Below are 15,358 nucleotides of genomic sequence, written 5' to 3'. Positions count from 1 at the left end.
ATGTCACTGCTACCTAATTGATGCAAAGTAGACATCCTTATTAATGGGCGCGTTACATAAATTAAGATGCAAATGATGTCACGGGGGATGTTATTATGAGATAACAAAGATAATAACAATTATAATTGAACCCCTGGCAAAACTCGCAGCAAAATGTCTCATTTCCCTGAGGTCTGGGACGTGCTCCGAGAGTGAGCTGCTAAATTCGAGAGGAATATTAACTGCTGGATCCGCAGCTTAGGTCTATTCTGGGTTTTCCTCTGCTAAACACGACCATTCGCTGAACAATGGCAAAACCAGCCCTGGGCCTCTTCTTGCAAAATTCATGAATACGGAACCTCAGTGAAGTAAAGAGAGTGACCTAGAAAAGCAGGTAACGAGCTTCACGAAGACTAAAAATACACCTGGGTAACGGCAGCTCGCTAAAGTACATCGCATGTATAAATCATGAGTGTATAGAGGAATAGTACGCAACTGTAGGCCAGGATTATAGGAGGGCCAAATGCCCCAGGTTCCTCCAAGACTCCTATCATTCCACATGTGACATGGGGCCCATGAGGGCAAGAACAAGACCCATCACCTTTAACTTCACAGCCACTACTGAGTATCCAAGATACATGCTAGGTTAACCAGATGCACATTCAAACACATAAACCATGAGAGCATGGATGATAGAAGGGGCCTCCAAGACCCCAATAATGCCACATAAGGGCCACCGCAAAACCCATCACTTTCCACCTCGTAGTCACTACGGTGTAGCCAACAGTCGAACTAGATTAATCAAATGGACTTTCAAACACATAAACCATGAGAGTATGGATTATACGTGAGGTAAATGCCCCAGGGGCCTACAAGACTCCATTCCAGCCGCATAGGGCCCATGAGGCCCAGTACAAGACAAGTCACCTTCCACTCCACAGTCAACAGTCGTACTAGGTTGCACTTTTAGGGTCAGTTCACACTTAATTTTTTGGCGCTGATTTTGACACGGAAACCGCATCGGAATCAGCTCCAAAAAACGGCCCAAATTGCCCCTCATTGATTTCAATGGGAGGCAGAGTTATGTTTTCCCAAACGGCTTTTGGCCGCTCGCAATCAATGGGAGGAAGAAAACTAGCGGGCTCGTTTTGAGCGTCGTTTTGCATTCGATTTAACAGCTGCGGTAAAAAACTCCGGAAAAAAAGCGTCAAAAACGATAGCATTTCAAAATCTGCTCAAAAATTCCTGAAGGAATTTTGATGCACATTTTTTCTGCCTGTCAAAAGACTCTGTGTGAACTAGGCCTTAAACACAAACTAGGAAAATATGGATTATAATAGTGGCAAATGACCCAGGGGCCTTCAAGACCCCATTTCAACCACATGTGACATAGGGCCCATGAGGCTCAGCACGAGACCCATCACCTTCCACTCCACAGCCATTACTGTGTAGAAAACAGTCGTACTAAGTTGCACTTTCAAACACATAAACCAAGAAAATATGGATTATAGTAGGGGCAAATGCCCCAGGGGCCTCAAGGACTAAATTCCAGCCAAATGTGGCATAGGGCCAGCCCAAGCCCCTTTACCATACACTCCACAGCCGCTACTAAGTTGCCAAAAGACATACCAGGTTAACTGCACTTTCAAACACAAAACCCAAGTAATGTACAGTATGGGGATGCCATGGATTCCAGCCACCTGGGAAATTAAAGGGATTATTTAGTTTTATGTTAATCACAGTATAATGAAAAGTTCTACAGTTGTATAATATATTCCACATTTCCATGCATTTCCAAGATCTCTGCTTTCTATCTGTGAATGGCTATATTTTTGTTTACGTCCAGAGACTGGCAACATCTCCTAATGTAATCCTTCACACACAGCTGCAGTTTGTCACAGTGTATCAGTGTAGCCTGGAGCAGCACATTCATTATTTCCGATAAGACACCTCTTTTAATATGCAGTCATGTGCCATTAAAGGAATATTCTGTTGGTAGACATTGACGACATATTAAACTTTACCTAGCACTTTGGCCCTTTTATTCTAGGCAATGGTTGCGGTCCCAGTGGTGGAAGTCCAACTGATCAAACCTTAGTAACATCCTAGTGATATGCTATGTCTATCATTTATGCATTTATCAACTGTTTTTCTCAGGCAAAGTAAGGTGCTTGGCTTGTTCACATCTTAATTTAGGGCGCCGGGAGGTACAGGCCAGATCTTGCTTGAAGACTGGCGCGGTGCTTAGACTATAAAACAGGGGGGAGCCCGCTAAACATAGTTCAGTGGCGTAACCTGAGGTCTGTGTTGCCAAGAGTGAGGTGTTGCTGAAGTAGGGGGGGGAAGAGGTAAAAGCTGCAAAAATGGCGAGAGACCGACACGAAGGAGCTGGAATTGAGGAGCTTGTGTTGGACTGGTGAGGGCCGTAATTTCGTTAGTATCTATTGTTGGAGCTGGGGGGGGGGGGGTGACAGGTCCTAAAGAGTAAGGAGAGGGTGTGTGAGACCACTACAGTACAGATATCTAAGTGGGTAGCGGTGAAAGGCGTGTGAAAGTGAGACACCTTACCCAAGACCGTCACGGAGGTGTACCATTCAGTGGCCGGCATTAGTGAAGGACTGAGGGTTTAGAGTTGGTCCATGTTGAGGCTTGCAGAGCATTTTGCAGAGCAGCCACTATCTTGAGGGTTACCAGGTCTATAGTAACGGTTAGCAGCCACCTCCTTGAGACCTAACAGGACCAGAGCAGATAGCCCTTGCATCAAGAACGGGTGCCCTTGACCCTGTGTCTACCGTCATATAGCACAAGCCAACCATCTTCTCAGCCAGAGCCGTAACTAATATCTTGCCTCCCAAAGGTTGGTAAGAAGTGTAATTATTGTCTGTGGCCGTGTGCACCATTAGTGCCGGAAAGAATTGTATGTAAGTAAAGTTTCAAAATAATAGGTTGTGTGTTATTTGAACAGAAAAGGAATTACCACTAGATGACCACAAAAAGGACACTGGGCCAATTGGTATGAACCTAAAAGAATCACTAGGTACTGGCATTATATCACTGGGCTACCAAGACAATTCTTCTGGGTCACCAGCTTTCATATACAAGACAACTGAGTAAGAAGGGACTGGACACAATTCCTTCCTTATCATCATAGATGGAAGTAGTGGTATGAGAAGAAGGTAGCTACCCCAAGGAGTTTTCATGTGAGCACATGTGGATTCTCATTGATACAGGAAGAAAAGACCATTACAAGATTATGGAGACAAGAATGTGACTAGGGGACGACGGGGACAAGGATAACAAATAACTTGACAATAAGGATTACGTTATCCAACCGCTGGATACCATAAAATCTGTCAGTAAACTGCTGGAAATCAGAGATTGGGGAACCAAATAACTGGACACCAGGGGAATGAGCACACAACCACTGGACAGCAGGGAAACGGGCACAAAACTACTGGACACCAGGGAAAAGGGCACCAAACTACTGGAAGCCAAATCACTGGAAACCAAGGACTGGCATACCAAACCACTAGACATAAGGACAGAAGCACAAACCACTAGACACCAGGGACAGAAGCACAAACCACTAGACACCAGGGACAAAAACACAAACCACTAGACATCAGGGACAGAGGCACAAACCACTAGACACCAGGGACAGAAGCACAAACCACTAGACACCAGGGACAGAAAGACAAACCACTAGACATCAGGGACAGAAGCACAAACCACTAGACACCAGGGACAGAACCACAAACCACTAGACACCAGGGACAGAAGCACAAACCACTGGACACAAGGGACAAAAATACAAACCACTGGACACCAGGGACAGAAGCACAAACCACTAGACCCAAGGGACAGAAGCACAAACCACTAGACACCAGGGACAGAAGCAGAAATCACTAGACACCAGGGACAAAAACACAAACCACTAGAAACCAGGGACAGAAGCACAAACCACTAGACACTAGGGACAGAAGAACAAACCACTAGACACAAGGGACAAAAACACAAACCACTAGACATCAGGGACAAAAACACAAACCACTAGATACAAGGGACAGAAGCACAAACCACTAGACATCAGGGACAAAAACACAAACCACTAGACACCAGGAACAGGGGTACCAAACATCAGTGACTATGGAAACATACCAGAGGACACCAGGACTACGAACACCAAAAACACTTTGTACCGGGTTCGGGGGCACCACATTTCTGGAAACCAGACATTAGGTAACTAAAGTACTTGATAACAAGCATTTGGGTATAAAGCAAATAGACACTTGTGTCTGGGTCAACAAAACATTGGAAACCAAGTGGAGGGGCACTAAACAACTGGACACAAGGGACTGGCACCAAAACCCTGGACACCAATACCAGGAACAAGGGCACCAAATCATTATGACAATTCTTCGAGACGTTATACTACTCGTATGGTCTTCTTGGCCCATAGTCCTGGGAGGATGTCATTTTATTGAACTTTTTTAAACCAACTTTATAATATACAACAATTCTAATTATAAGAAGTAACTTTCCCCAAGATACAACCCCAGTATGAAGTTACTATAATGGACCGGCACTTCCTACCATATAGAGACACGCCATAATACAGAGGTACATATTGGATTCAGCTCACTATGCTTATCCCTAAGACTTTGTATATTGTACTAATCCCCGGAGAGCGAGAAATAATGAAATATAGTTCAAGCCATCACCTATATGCTCCGGGACACAAAACACAGTGTTATTATTAGTCGAGCCCCATAATATACCATTTTTTTGGCCGTTATTAAACATGCTCAAGGATTGAGACATGAGTTAAAGGGAAACCAGAAATCTTACTTCATAAAATTTGTTTCCAGAGCTTAAAGCTATAGTTCGGTAATTTCCCCTCCCCCGACCCGGTATGACAAGCTCGTATCAGAATGGCTGGCCATATAGGAGCTGTCAAAAGGTTATTTATGCCTGCTAACTCCGAAGGAAAAGATTAAATTTCATTACTTACCTCGCCATCAAAATGGCCAAGCAATAAACCACCAGAAACTTCAGCATTGCCGGCACTTTCGCTGATATTAATTCCAAATACTTCGCAAGAAAAGATCTTAAAGTCTTTAAAGTTTACATCTCCGCATCTTGTGATCTGAAGACAGAAGAAAAAGCAGCAGTCAAAAGGAGACCCTGAAACCCCCTCTCTTCTATAGCTTAAAATGGGGTCCTTAGCTGGAGCAGATAGATGTAAAATTCACCCCCCCATGTATCATATATTGCCAGTATAACCCCCTACAAACACCTTCCCTTGGCTGCATTTTGACTGCTCCCTAACACCCTGGCCAACTAGGATCAGCAGTGCTACTGGGCAGCATTCAGGGCCCGTTCTGTAGAAAGTGGGGCCCTGGATAACAATTAAAGTAGGGCCCCTCCCTCAATATATTGAAACAGTTTTTCTCATAATTTCAAAAGATGTGTATATTATAAAACAATGCCTAAATAATACCTCCATACAGTATCCAAATAATACTACCATATAGCGCCCTCATAACATTGGTATTTATTGCCTAAGCAATACTGCCATTAAGTGTCCAAATTAAACTGCCATTCAGTGTCCATATAGTGCCTCCACAACATTGTCATATATTGCCCAAGCAATGTTGCCATTCAGTGCCTAAACAAAACTTGGATTCAGTGTCCGGATAATACCGCCATAGAATGTCTAAATAGTAGCCCTTACAGTGTCTACATAATACCGACAAAAAGTATCCAAATAATACTACCATATAGTGCCCCCACAACATTGTCATATATTGTCCAAGCAATACTGCCATTCAGCGCCCAAATAAAACTAGGATTCAGTGTCCAAATAATACCGCCATACAATGTCTAAATACTAGTCCCATACAGTGCACAGTGCAAGGCCATGGAAGGAATCTACAGATGAGGGGCACCACCCAATCGCTGATCTAAGAATTGTTAATTAGCATTTGGGGCCAGTGCGTAGATATCATACAGGCAGATCATGTGCAGCTATGGGGCCCTTGGAGAGAGGGGCCCACCGCCTTTGCTACTGGGTGTCCAGGACTTTCCTCTCCAGAGAAAATGTAGTGAATCTTGGAAATGAGGTTGGAAATGAGCCCAAGCAGGGCTGAGACAAACTCGTTTGGTGCCCAAGAGTCATGGATAAGGTGTGGAGAATTAACAACAGGCCCTTCTGTTGTGGGGAGCAATACCTGGTACCATACTTGGAGCCCCATTTTGATCTTTGACATTGGCCCCGATCTCTTCTATGCCACTGGATTAGAAAGATGTTGTTTTTTTTATCTCCTCCCACTTCCAACCTGCCAGGCCCAATAGTAGTGCAGTATTCTACTTCTATGGCCAATGAATAGAATGGCAGAAGGATATATGCAAATCTGAATCTGAATTGTAATATGAATACGATATGAGTGATAACCATAGACCTCCAAATGGCAAAACAATCCACTTCTCTCTGCAGTTTTTCTTCTGCTGGGCTGCCTGGGTGTCAGTCTACACTGCAGTACTGGCATTCTATTCATGAACAGGAAGTTCCTGGATGAACCTCACTATTGCTCCCTCTAAAGGAGACTGCAAAGTAGTGCATGTGGAAAAACAAATGATAAAACCAATATGACTAATACATTGATATTAATAAAAACCGTTGATTCCCATCATGCATCTGTCACTACAGTGTACGGGAGAGGCTCTTCATACTGTGTTATTTTAGTATCTTCCTCAACCACTACTAATCTTTCCTAATGCCGTTCTGAACTGTAGCCAATCATTCCTTTGTTTAAACTGCAAGCGTAGCTAGAAATGAGAATTAAAAGCATTTAACCAGATTGTTTGCTACACTAAAGTATGTTAATCTTCCCCATTTAGGAGAGATGCCATTTTCCTAATTTCTTCGTGCGATTTCCCGAAGAAACGTCTCTTGCTTCTCTCCTTTTTTATATCTGCCAATTTGTTAAAGACATTTGGAGATTTGTAGTAAACATTAGCGCTTTGCGGAGCCGGTGCCAGGCAGTCACATTAAAGGATGGCCTAATTACAAGCTATTTGGAGACAGGGGGGTTGATCTTACAATACCTGAGCTCCACCTCGGCTCTTCCAGGCTGTAAAGTCTTGGAATGTGGTCAGGGTGTCATTGCTGGACGGCTGATATTCCGGGTGCAGGCGAAAAGCAGATCTGTGTGGTGAAACAGACGAGAGGGTTTTGTGAGAGGATATGCCACCAATGTCTGATCGGCGGGGTTCACAACGATCAAAATCGCTGGTACGGAGTGGCAGCGGCACGAGCGAAACTCTGTGTTAGTTGGTTTTCTGTCAGCTCTGCTTGGCTTTTTTAAGGCGAACTCGTGGTCGTCTATAATGGAGATATTGCAAAATTAAAAATGTTTTACGTAAAATAAAGAAGAAATAGGGCCAAACAGTACCCCCAGAAATTGTGCCAAAAGTTGCCCCCAGATATTGTGCCAACAGTGCCCCCAGAATTGTGCCATAAATTACCCCCAGAAATAGTGCCATCTATTGCCCCCAGAAATTGTGGCATACACTGACCCCCCAAGAAGTGCCACACATTGCCCCCAGAAATTGTGCCATATATTGCCCCCAGAAATAGTGCCATACATTGCCCGCAGAAATAGTGCCATACATTGCCCCCAGAAATTGTGCCATAGTGATTATTCCCAAGATAGTGGCAAGCAATGTCTACCCCTAAAATAGTCCCATGCATTGCCCCTTTAATGAATACCACATAGGGTTGGCAGTTGCCACCTTTTCCACCTAAAAATACCAGGTTCAGGGTGGTTTTATACATTCTGGTTTTGTAGTAGTTTTTGAAACAATGTTGGGAAAATTCTGAACAAAAAGTTTACAAAACCGTGTGAATGGTAAGTGTGGGTGCAGTTTTGGGGCATGACTTCACACTAAGTGAGATTTGCCACAGACAGGGTTCCCTATAACTCAGTCAGAATCCTTCTCCTCTTCCAGCCTCCGCTCTTGACTCTCGGAGCTGGGCAGGCAGTGTGGACTTGTCCAGATAATCAATATGAGGGTCTACGGCTCTCATGTGCCTTGCCCGTTGCAATTTCCCACCGGTGCCAAACAAACACTTGACCTTGTCATGTTTCTGACGTTCCTAGGGTTGTACCTGTAGGGCTACAATATAAAGTGTTGGACTGGGGTTCCTTGAACCTACTAGAGAAAGTGTGGTATATAATTTTGATCCTAGAGGTGTAACTGTAGGGGGTGCAGAGGTAGTAGTGGCACCTGGACCCTGAACTTGACATGGAAACAAATACAGGTAAGTAATGGCCGCTATGTTGGTGGTATGATGTGGCACTCTTTCTGGGGGCATTGTATAAGACTATTTTAGGGGTAGTCATGTATGCTACTATTTTAGGGGTAATCATGTATGCCACTATTTCTAGGGTCACTGTATGGCACTTTTCTGGATATAATGTTTGGCACTATTTGGGGGGGGGGCACTGTATGGCACTATTTCTGGGGACACTGTATGGCACTATTGATGGGGGCACTGTATGACACTATTTCAGGAAGAGAACTGTATGGCACAATATTGTAAGGGCACTGATTGGCCCTATTTCTACAATGTATGTCACTATTGCTGGGGGCAAAATATGGCACTTTGGTTGGGGGCACTGTATGGCACTATTGCTAGGGTTATTGTGTGGCACTATTGCTAGGGTTATTGTGTGGAACTATTGCTAGGGGTATTGTATGGCACTAATGCTGGGGTCAGTGATTAGCACAATTTCTGGGAGACACTGTGGCCCTATTTCAGGGGACACTTTATGGCCCTATTTCTGGGCACACTTTATGGCACTATTTCTGGGGACACTGTATTGAACTATTTCTCACTTATTTTACGTCATATGTTATTGTTTATATACATTTTTTGAATTTTACATGAGGATTAGAGCAATTAATTAAATTGGAGGTTTGTCCAGTCACTTTTTCTGCACAAGGGGCTTATAGAAGAGAACGCAGTATAATGTGCTCCATACCATACATTACATTAGATTCTTACTCTCTGACGTTACTAACCTCATACATGACACAGCTACGTTCTTCCTAAAAGTATCCAAAGGGGCTTGAGAGGGTCCTTCTGGCGAGAGGTGGTAAAAATATCCCAATCCAGAGCTACACACTGTGTTATCCTTAAAAGAATCCCACAAAAACATCAATAAATTAGAAAGCATAAAAAAAAATAAGCTTTTTACGAGTTATGCACGCAGTTATTTATAATAGCAATGCTAGGAATATTTTCTTACACTGTCTCTTTAAAAAACAAATTGCTTCCAAAATTACGCAAAATCAAGCAATCTTTGCTGCATACATTTTTGGTGCATTAGAGGTTCAGTTCCCAGCTAACCCTATGTATACTGCCAAAAAGTGACCCTCTTCCGTCAAACTGTAAAAAATGTCGCCATAACAGTACCTGTTTCTGGGAGAGCTGGTTAACAATATGGCAGCCAATATAGCTCCCCTAGAGGTTGCCACCCAGGTCTCCCCAGACTCAGTAAATTATATCCTCAAACATTGCTGTATAACTGGGCCATACAGGAGTCTGAGACAGCCCGATGACATCACTTGTGGGAACTGCCATGGCGGCGTACAGGTGGTCACCCAGCAGAAGAAGGACACAACTCAATCACTTGTATTTATAGCATTTACCTTTTTTATATATATATATAAACGTTGTTGTAGGGTTTAATTAATCAAAATTATTGTACAACAGAATTAAAGTAAAATTCCTTTAACCCGTTAGTGACCGCCTATAGGTGTTTTTACGGCGGCCACTAACGGGCTTTATTCTGATGCATAAGCCTTTTCACGGCGCTGCATCAGAATTAATAAACAGAGCAGGGAGTCGTTCACCTCCCTGCTCTCAGCTACCGGAGGTAACAGAGGGCTGGGGGCGTCCCTGCTCGAACGTGTGAGATCGATATTAGTATCAATCTCAATAGAGAGCGCCGCATCTGAGTGGATTTGGAGAGAGGGAGGGAACTCCCTGTCTCACCCCACCGGCACCCTGCGTAAGATTGCAGGGTGTCGGTGTCTTCTATGGCAGCCAGGGGGCCTAATAAAGGTCCCCAGGTCTGCCACTAGTTATGCCTGCTAGATCATGTGGCATTTTACATTTCAGATACAGAATCCTGGGTTTTATATACTTTTCTATGACCACTTGATAGTCCAAAATACCTGATGCATTAAATCGCACAGATGCCGGATTAAAGGAATTGTCCTGTACTTCTTCCCGTTACTGTCTCTGGAGATAAGTATGCAGATGAATATGGAGGGAAGGTGGTATAGTTAAGCCGAGTTGAAGGATGAGGGATATCCCCAGCGAGGGGCCAGGCCCCCATAGGGTTAAATCACGGCAAGCTTTTTCCAGCTGATTACCTGCATAGCCCTCGGTTAGCAGATAACGGCGGCTCGGCATGTCGATGAGTTCACCAAACTTTGTCATTTACACGGTCTGTTTCCACATCAACGCTCATGCTTTAGGCAGGAACGCACTTCCCAAAATTACCTTATGCCATTTTCCAAATTGCACTTCTACTTGAGGACTGCACTTTGTGAGAGTCCCGTCATTAAACGGGCTCATTCACATAGGCGGACACCTTCATAGTGATGGAGGTTTAGGCAGGCAGAGAATTTGTGTAGAAATCAATTTAGTTCCTGATTTCAATGAATTATAGAGCTTTATGCCGCTTACATTTCAGGTGAAAATTACTAATCTTTTACTGCCCGGGGAAAACTCCACAGCGGCATCAAATCTCACCTGAACAAACTCGTCACAGCTGGCAATGCGTGTCTATGGGGAGCGGAGCGCCACTTATATCCTCTTGTTGTATCCCGTTGGGGAATGCTGGCTTAGGGTCATGTGTTTTAGTAAATAATTGTATTCCCCATGAAATAACAATTCTGGAACATATTTTCTTTGAACTCCACGTTGTACCGTTCCTCTGTTATTCCTCCTAGAAAATGATGAATTAATTGACAACTGGGTGTTACCAGTTGGGGGCGTGTCCCTACACAGAGTGATATTGTCCAATCAGTGCTGACAGAGTGAGATTGTGTAGGGACACGCCCCTTCAACAAGGGGAATGGTAACACCCAGTTGTCAGTTTATTCTTATATTTCTAGGAGAAATAACAGAGGAACGGTACAATGTAGAGTTATAAGAAAAGATGCTCCGGAATTGTTATTTTATGGGGAATACAAGTATTTACTAAAATAGACAGGAGAGGTGACAGATCCACTTTAAGGACGCGGTCCATTTTAACCTTCAGGGCGCGGCAATTTTTCTTTGTTTTTTCATTGGCGCATTCCGAAAGCCATAACTTTTGGGTTTGTTGTGCAGGACAGGCAGAATTTTTGGATGACACCATTTTGGGGTATACATAGGATATCTTAAAACATTTTAACAACAGTTTTCTGGCGTAGAAATGTAGCAAATGGCCCAAAAGTCATAAAAATTTAGACTTTTGGGCCATTTTCACCGCTCTCGCCACTCACTCTTGCATTTACTAAAAATGAACACCAGATAATTATAGCAGAAACTGTATAAATATAGCAGAAAGCGATGTCAGCTCCTGGCTGGCATAGATTCAATGGCGCAAGGACATGCGAAGATGCGACAAATTAAGAGGCGTGGGCCTCAGGGTTTTGCCTCTTAATGAGTTTTTCGCATCTTACTCCAGCGTGTTTCTTATTAAGACTGGCGCGGCCATAATAAATCTCCCCCATAATGTATAGAAAAAAACTTTTATCATTTTTTTTTATAGAGGGGTGAAAAAACAGCAGTTCCACCATTGTTTTTTTGGCATTTCTTTTTTCGGCGTTCACCGTGTCTTTATTCCGCGTGTCAATACGATAACGGACATATCAAGTTCATATACATTTTTTTTCTATGTTTTACTACGTCTGCGCAATAAAAATAATAAAAAAAAAAAAAAAAAAAGTTGCCATATTCTGAGAGCCATAACTTTTTGGATTTTTCCTCTGCTGGAGCTGTATGGGGGCTTCGTTTTTGTGGGATGAGTTCAACTTATTTTTTGCAGGGTTGAATTCAATGGAGCCCATAAAAGTCTGTGGACACTGCCGAGCAGGTGCAGTAAGAGAAGGAGTGCATCTCGATGAATAGTCCTAAAACGGCAGTCTGAGCGTGTGTGAAGCACGGGACGGCGCTGCTCGGAGGAGAAATGGAGAGAAGAATCTGCGCAGACTCGCACATGGAACATCTTCGGCAGGACGAAAGTTTGATTGACAGGCGATTTCCAGGAGTGGGGCCATGGGACAGAGTTTATAACTCAGAGACAGCCAGACTTCCTTAATTGAAATACATTAGAAAGTAACTTGGAATTTAATATGGGGTTTTATTACGGGGAATCACTTCATGGGGAAACCCCTTTAACTTTTTCTTGTCCCACTATGGGACTTCACTACGCGATCTCTTGATCACTTCTATGATGCAGTGTATTACGCCTGTTAGGGTATGTGCACACACACTAATTACCTCCGTAATTGACGGACGTATTTCGGCCGCAAGTACCGGACCGAACTCAGTGCAGGGAGCCGGGCTCCTAGCATCATACATATGTACGATGCTAGGAGTCCCTGCCTCTCCGTGGAACTACTGTCCCGTACTGAAAACATGATTACAGTACGGGACAGTTGTCCTGCAGAGAGGCAGGGACTCCTAGCATCGTATATAACTATGATGCTAGGAGCCCGGCTCCCTGCACTGTGTTCGGTCCGGTGCTTGCGGCCGAAATACGTCCGTAACTTACGGACGTAATTAGTGTGTGTGCACATACCCTTAGCCTCTGGCAAGGCCTGATGGGTGTAGTAAGATGGCAGACCTGGGGGCTATTGTTAGGCCACCAGCTGCCATAGAAACCCATCGGCACCCCGCGATCCTGCTATTGACGGCGTCATCTAAAGAGGGATTTCACGACGCGGACTTCTGATCATTCATAGAACGCTTTGGTATACTCAGAAGAATAAAGCCTCTTTGCCTGTCAGTAATAAACAAGCAATCTATTCCATTCTATCCATTCCATTTCCATCAATATTTTACGGAATAGAAGATGAAGATTGAGATTCCCTTCACACAACAAGTCATTTCTCATGTTTTCTCACCTCTATGGCATTGGAAGGAGACCTGATATAAATGGCTGCTGGGGCCAAAGTCTCAATGTTTGAGAGACCGTCACTTCCCAAAATCCTTATCAAGAGATTCTTCTTAATCTGAATGGCATTTTCTAAATGTTCTCCTATGATAACACAAGCAGCCAATATTATAATACATAGCCGAGAAAGATAGATAGATAGATAGATAGATAGATAGATAGATAGATAGATAGATAGATAGATAGATAGATAGATAGATAGATAGATAGATAGATAGATAGATATGAGAGAGATAGATAGATAGATAGATAGATAGATAGATAGATAGATAGATAGATAGATAGATAGATAGATAGATAGATAGATAGATAGATAGATAGATAGATATGAGATAGATAGATATGAGATAGATAGATAGATATGAGATAGATAGATATGAGATAGATAGATAGATAGATATGAGATAGATAGATAGATAGATAGATAGATAGATAGATAGATAGATAGATAGATAGATATGAGATAGATAGATAGATAGATAGATAGATAGATAGATAGATAGATAGATAGATAGATAGATAGATAGATAGATAGATAGATAGATATGAGATAGATAGATAGATAGATAGATAGATGATAGATAGATAGATAGATAGATAGATAGATAGATAGATAGATAGATAGATAGATAGATAGATAGATAGATAGATAGATAGATAGATAGATAGATAGATAGATAGATAGATAGATAGATAGATAGATAGATAGATAGATATAGATATTAGATAGATAGATAGATAGATAGATAGATAGATAGATAGATAGATAGATAGATAGATAGATAGATAGATAGATAGATAGATAGATAGATAGATAGATAGATAGATAGATAGATAGATAGATAGATATGAGATAGATAGATAGATAGATAGATAGATAGATAGATAGATAGATAGATATTAGATAGATAGATAGATAGATAGATAGATAGATAGATAGATAGATAGATAGATAGATAGATAGATAGATAGATAGATAAATAGATTACAACAAAAATTGCAAATATAATGATCACTGAAATGGAGAGAGTGCAGAACGACTATAATGTCCTAGCAGGGAAAGAGTTAAACCCCGCTGTAGCAGTGTAATCAGGGGAGGCAGCGCTGATCACAAGTAACAATCACTCACCTACAATCACACCGTGACCTTTAATATTGTAAAAGATGTTTTCTTCCACTGTGAAATGGGAAATCCCAGAGACGCTGATGCCACGAGCGAAGGAATTCACCACAACACATCCCCGTATATAGGAATCTACAACAGAGGCAAATAATGGCACCTTAATGACGGAGGAATGTTAACAAATGGCGAAGCCAAGTTTTTGGTGGTCCTACTAGATTATTCATTGTAGTAATGTATGGAATCAACATTCACAAATATTATTTTTCCAGTTCCAGTGCATCTAAAATGAAAAATGAGGCAACTTGGCAAACCATCTTAATTAAATATTTTCTATCATTTTGTGTCTATGGCTGCTATAGAGGCCTTGATGTTTCCATGGTAACAGACAACAAACAAACCATGTGTAGTCTGATCCTGCAGTCATAGTGCCTTTCATTGGTCCCCTTCTTCTTGGGGAGCTACCAAATGTAAGATAGTAAGACGTAGGGGAATATGACTGCAGAAACAGACTACACAGTGTTTGTTGTCTGTTACCATGGAAACATATAGACCTGTAAAAGAGCTGTAGACACAAAAAGATAGAAAATATTTAATTTACATTTTTCATTTGAGATGCATTGGACACAGACTTTAAAGCTAAAAGACACAGTGGGCCTTGGGATAAGTTAAAGTCAAAGCTGAGGATAGTCAGAGCTGTAGCTAGGCATTCCTTCACCCAGGGCATGGAATTCAGTTTGCTGCCCTATATCTGTAGTAAAATACTACTCCGGCCAAGGCTGAGCGACTTGTTGGCTAACCCCCGATACCCAGCACATGCCCCACCAAACCCCCCTAGCTACATCTCTGGGATAGTCCTTAGAAATCTTCTAGGGCCAGGTGTTATCACAATCTGCACCACAAGAGATCAAGTAACAGCCTGTCTTATACTTCAGAGCTGCAGTCACAATTCTGCAAGCTTCCCAGCTGAAATCTCCCAGCATTCCTAACTGAATCGATCTCTGCAAAGAGCTTGATA

At 42.5% G+C, this 15,358-nt stretch overlaps 1 protein-coding gene across 1 annotated transcript in view; it reads right to left on the bottom strand.

The window, feature by feature from the left end:
* PKHD1 (PKHD1 ciliary IPT domain containing fibrocystin/polyductin) overlaps positions 1-15,358 on the bottom strand; it is a 515,144-nt gene that overhangs the window by 232,036 nt on the left and 267,750 nt on the right. The window contains exons 40-44 of the mRNA XM_075860893.1: positions 14,350-14,475; positions 13,171-13,304; positions 9,067-9,179; positions 7,087-7,186; positions 4,991-5,125 (exon numbers count right to left, since the gene is read on the bottom strand). Coding sequence (XP_075717008.1) covers positions 4,991-5,125; positions 7,087-7,186; positions 9,067-9,179; positions 13,171-13,304; positions 14,350-14,475 — 608 coding nt within the window. The remainder of the gene's footprint in view (positions 1-4,990; positions 5,126-7,086; positions 7,187-9,066; positions 9,180-13,170; positions 13,305-14,349; positions 14,476-15,358) is intronic.

This window comes from Rhinoderma darwinii, chromosome 4 (assembly GCF_050947455.1).
Source record: "Rhinoderma darwinii isolate aRhiDar2 chromosome 4, aRhiDar2.hap1, whole genome shotgun sequence".
In the NCBI taxonomy this organism is placed as follows: Eukaryota; Metazoa; Chordata; class Amphibia; order Anura; family Rhinodermatidae; genus Rhinoderma; species Rhinoderma darwinii.
Note: the sequence above shows the minus strand (reverse complement) of the source record. Positions and strands in the feature narration are given on the sequence as shown.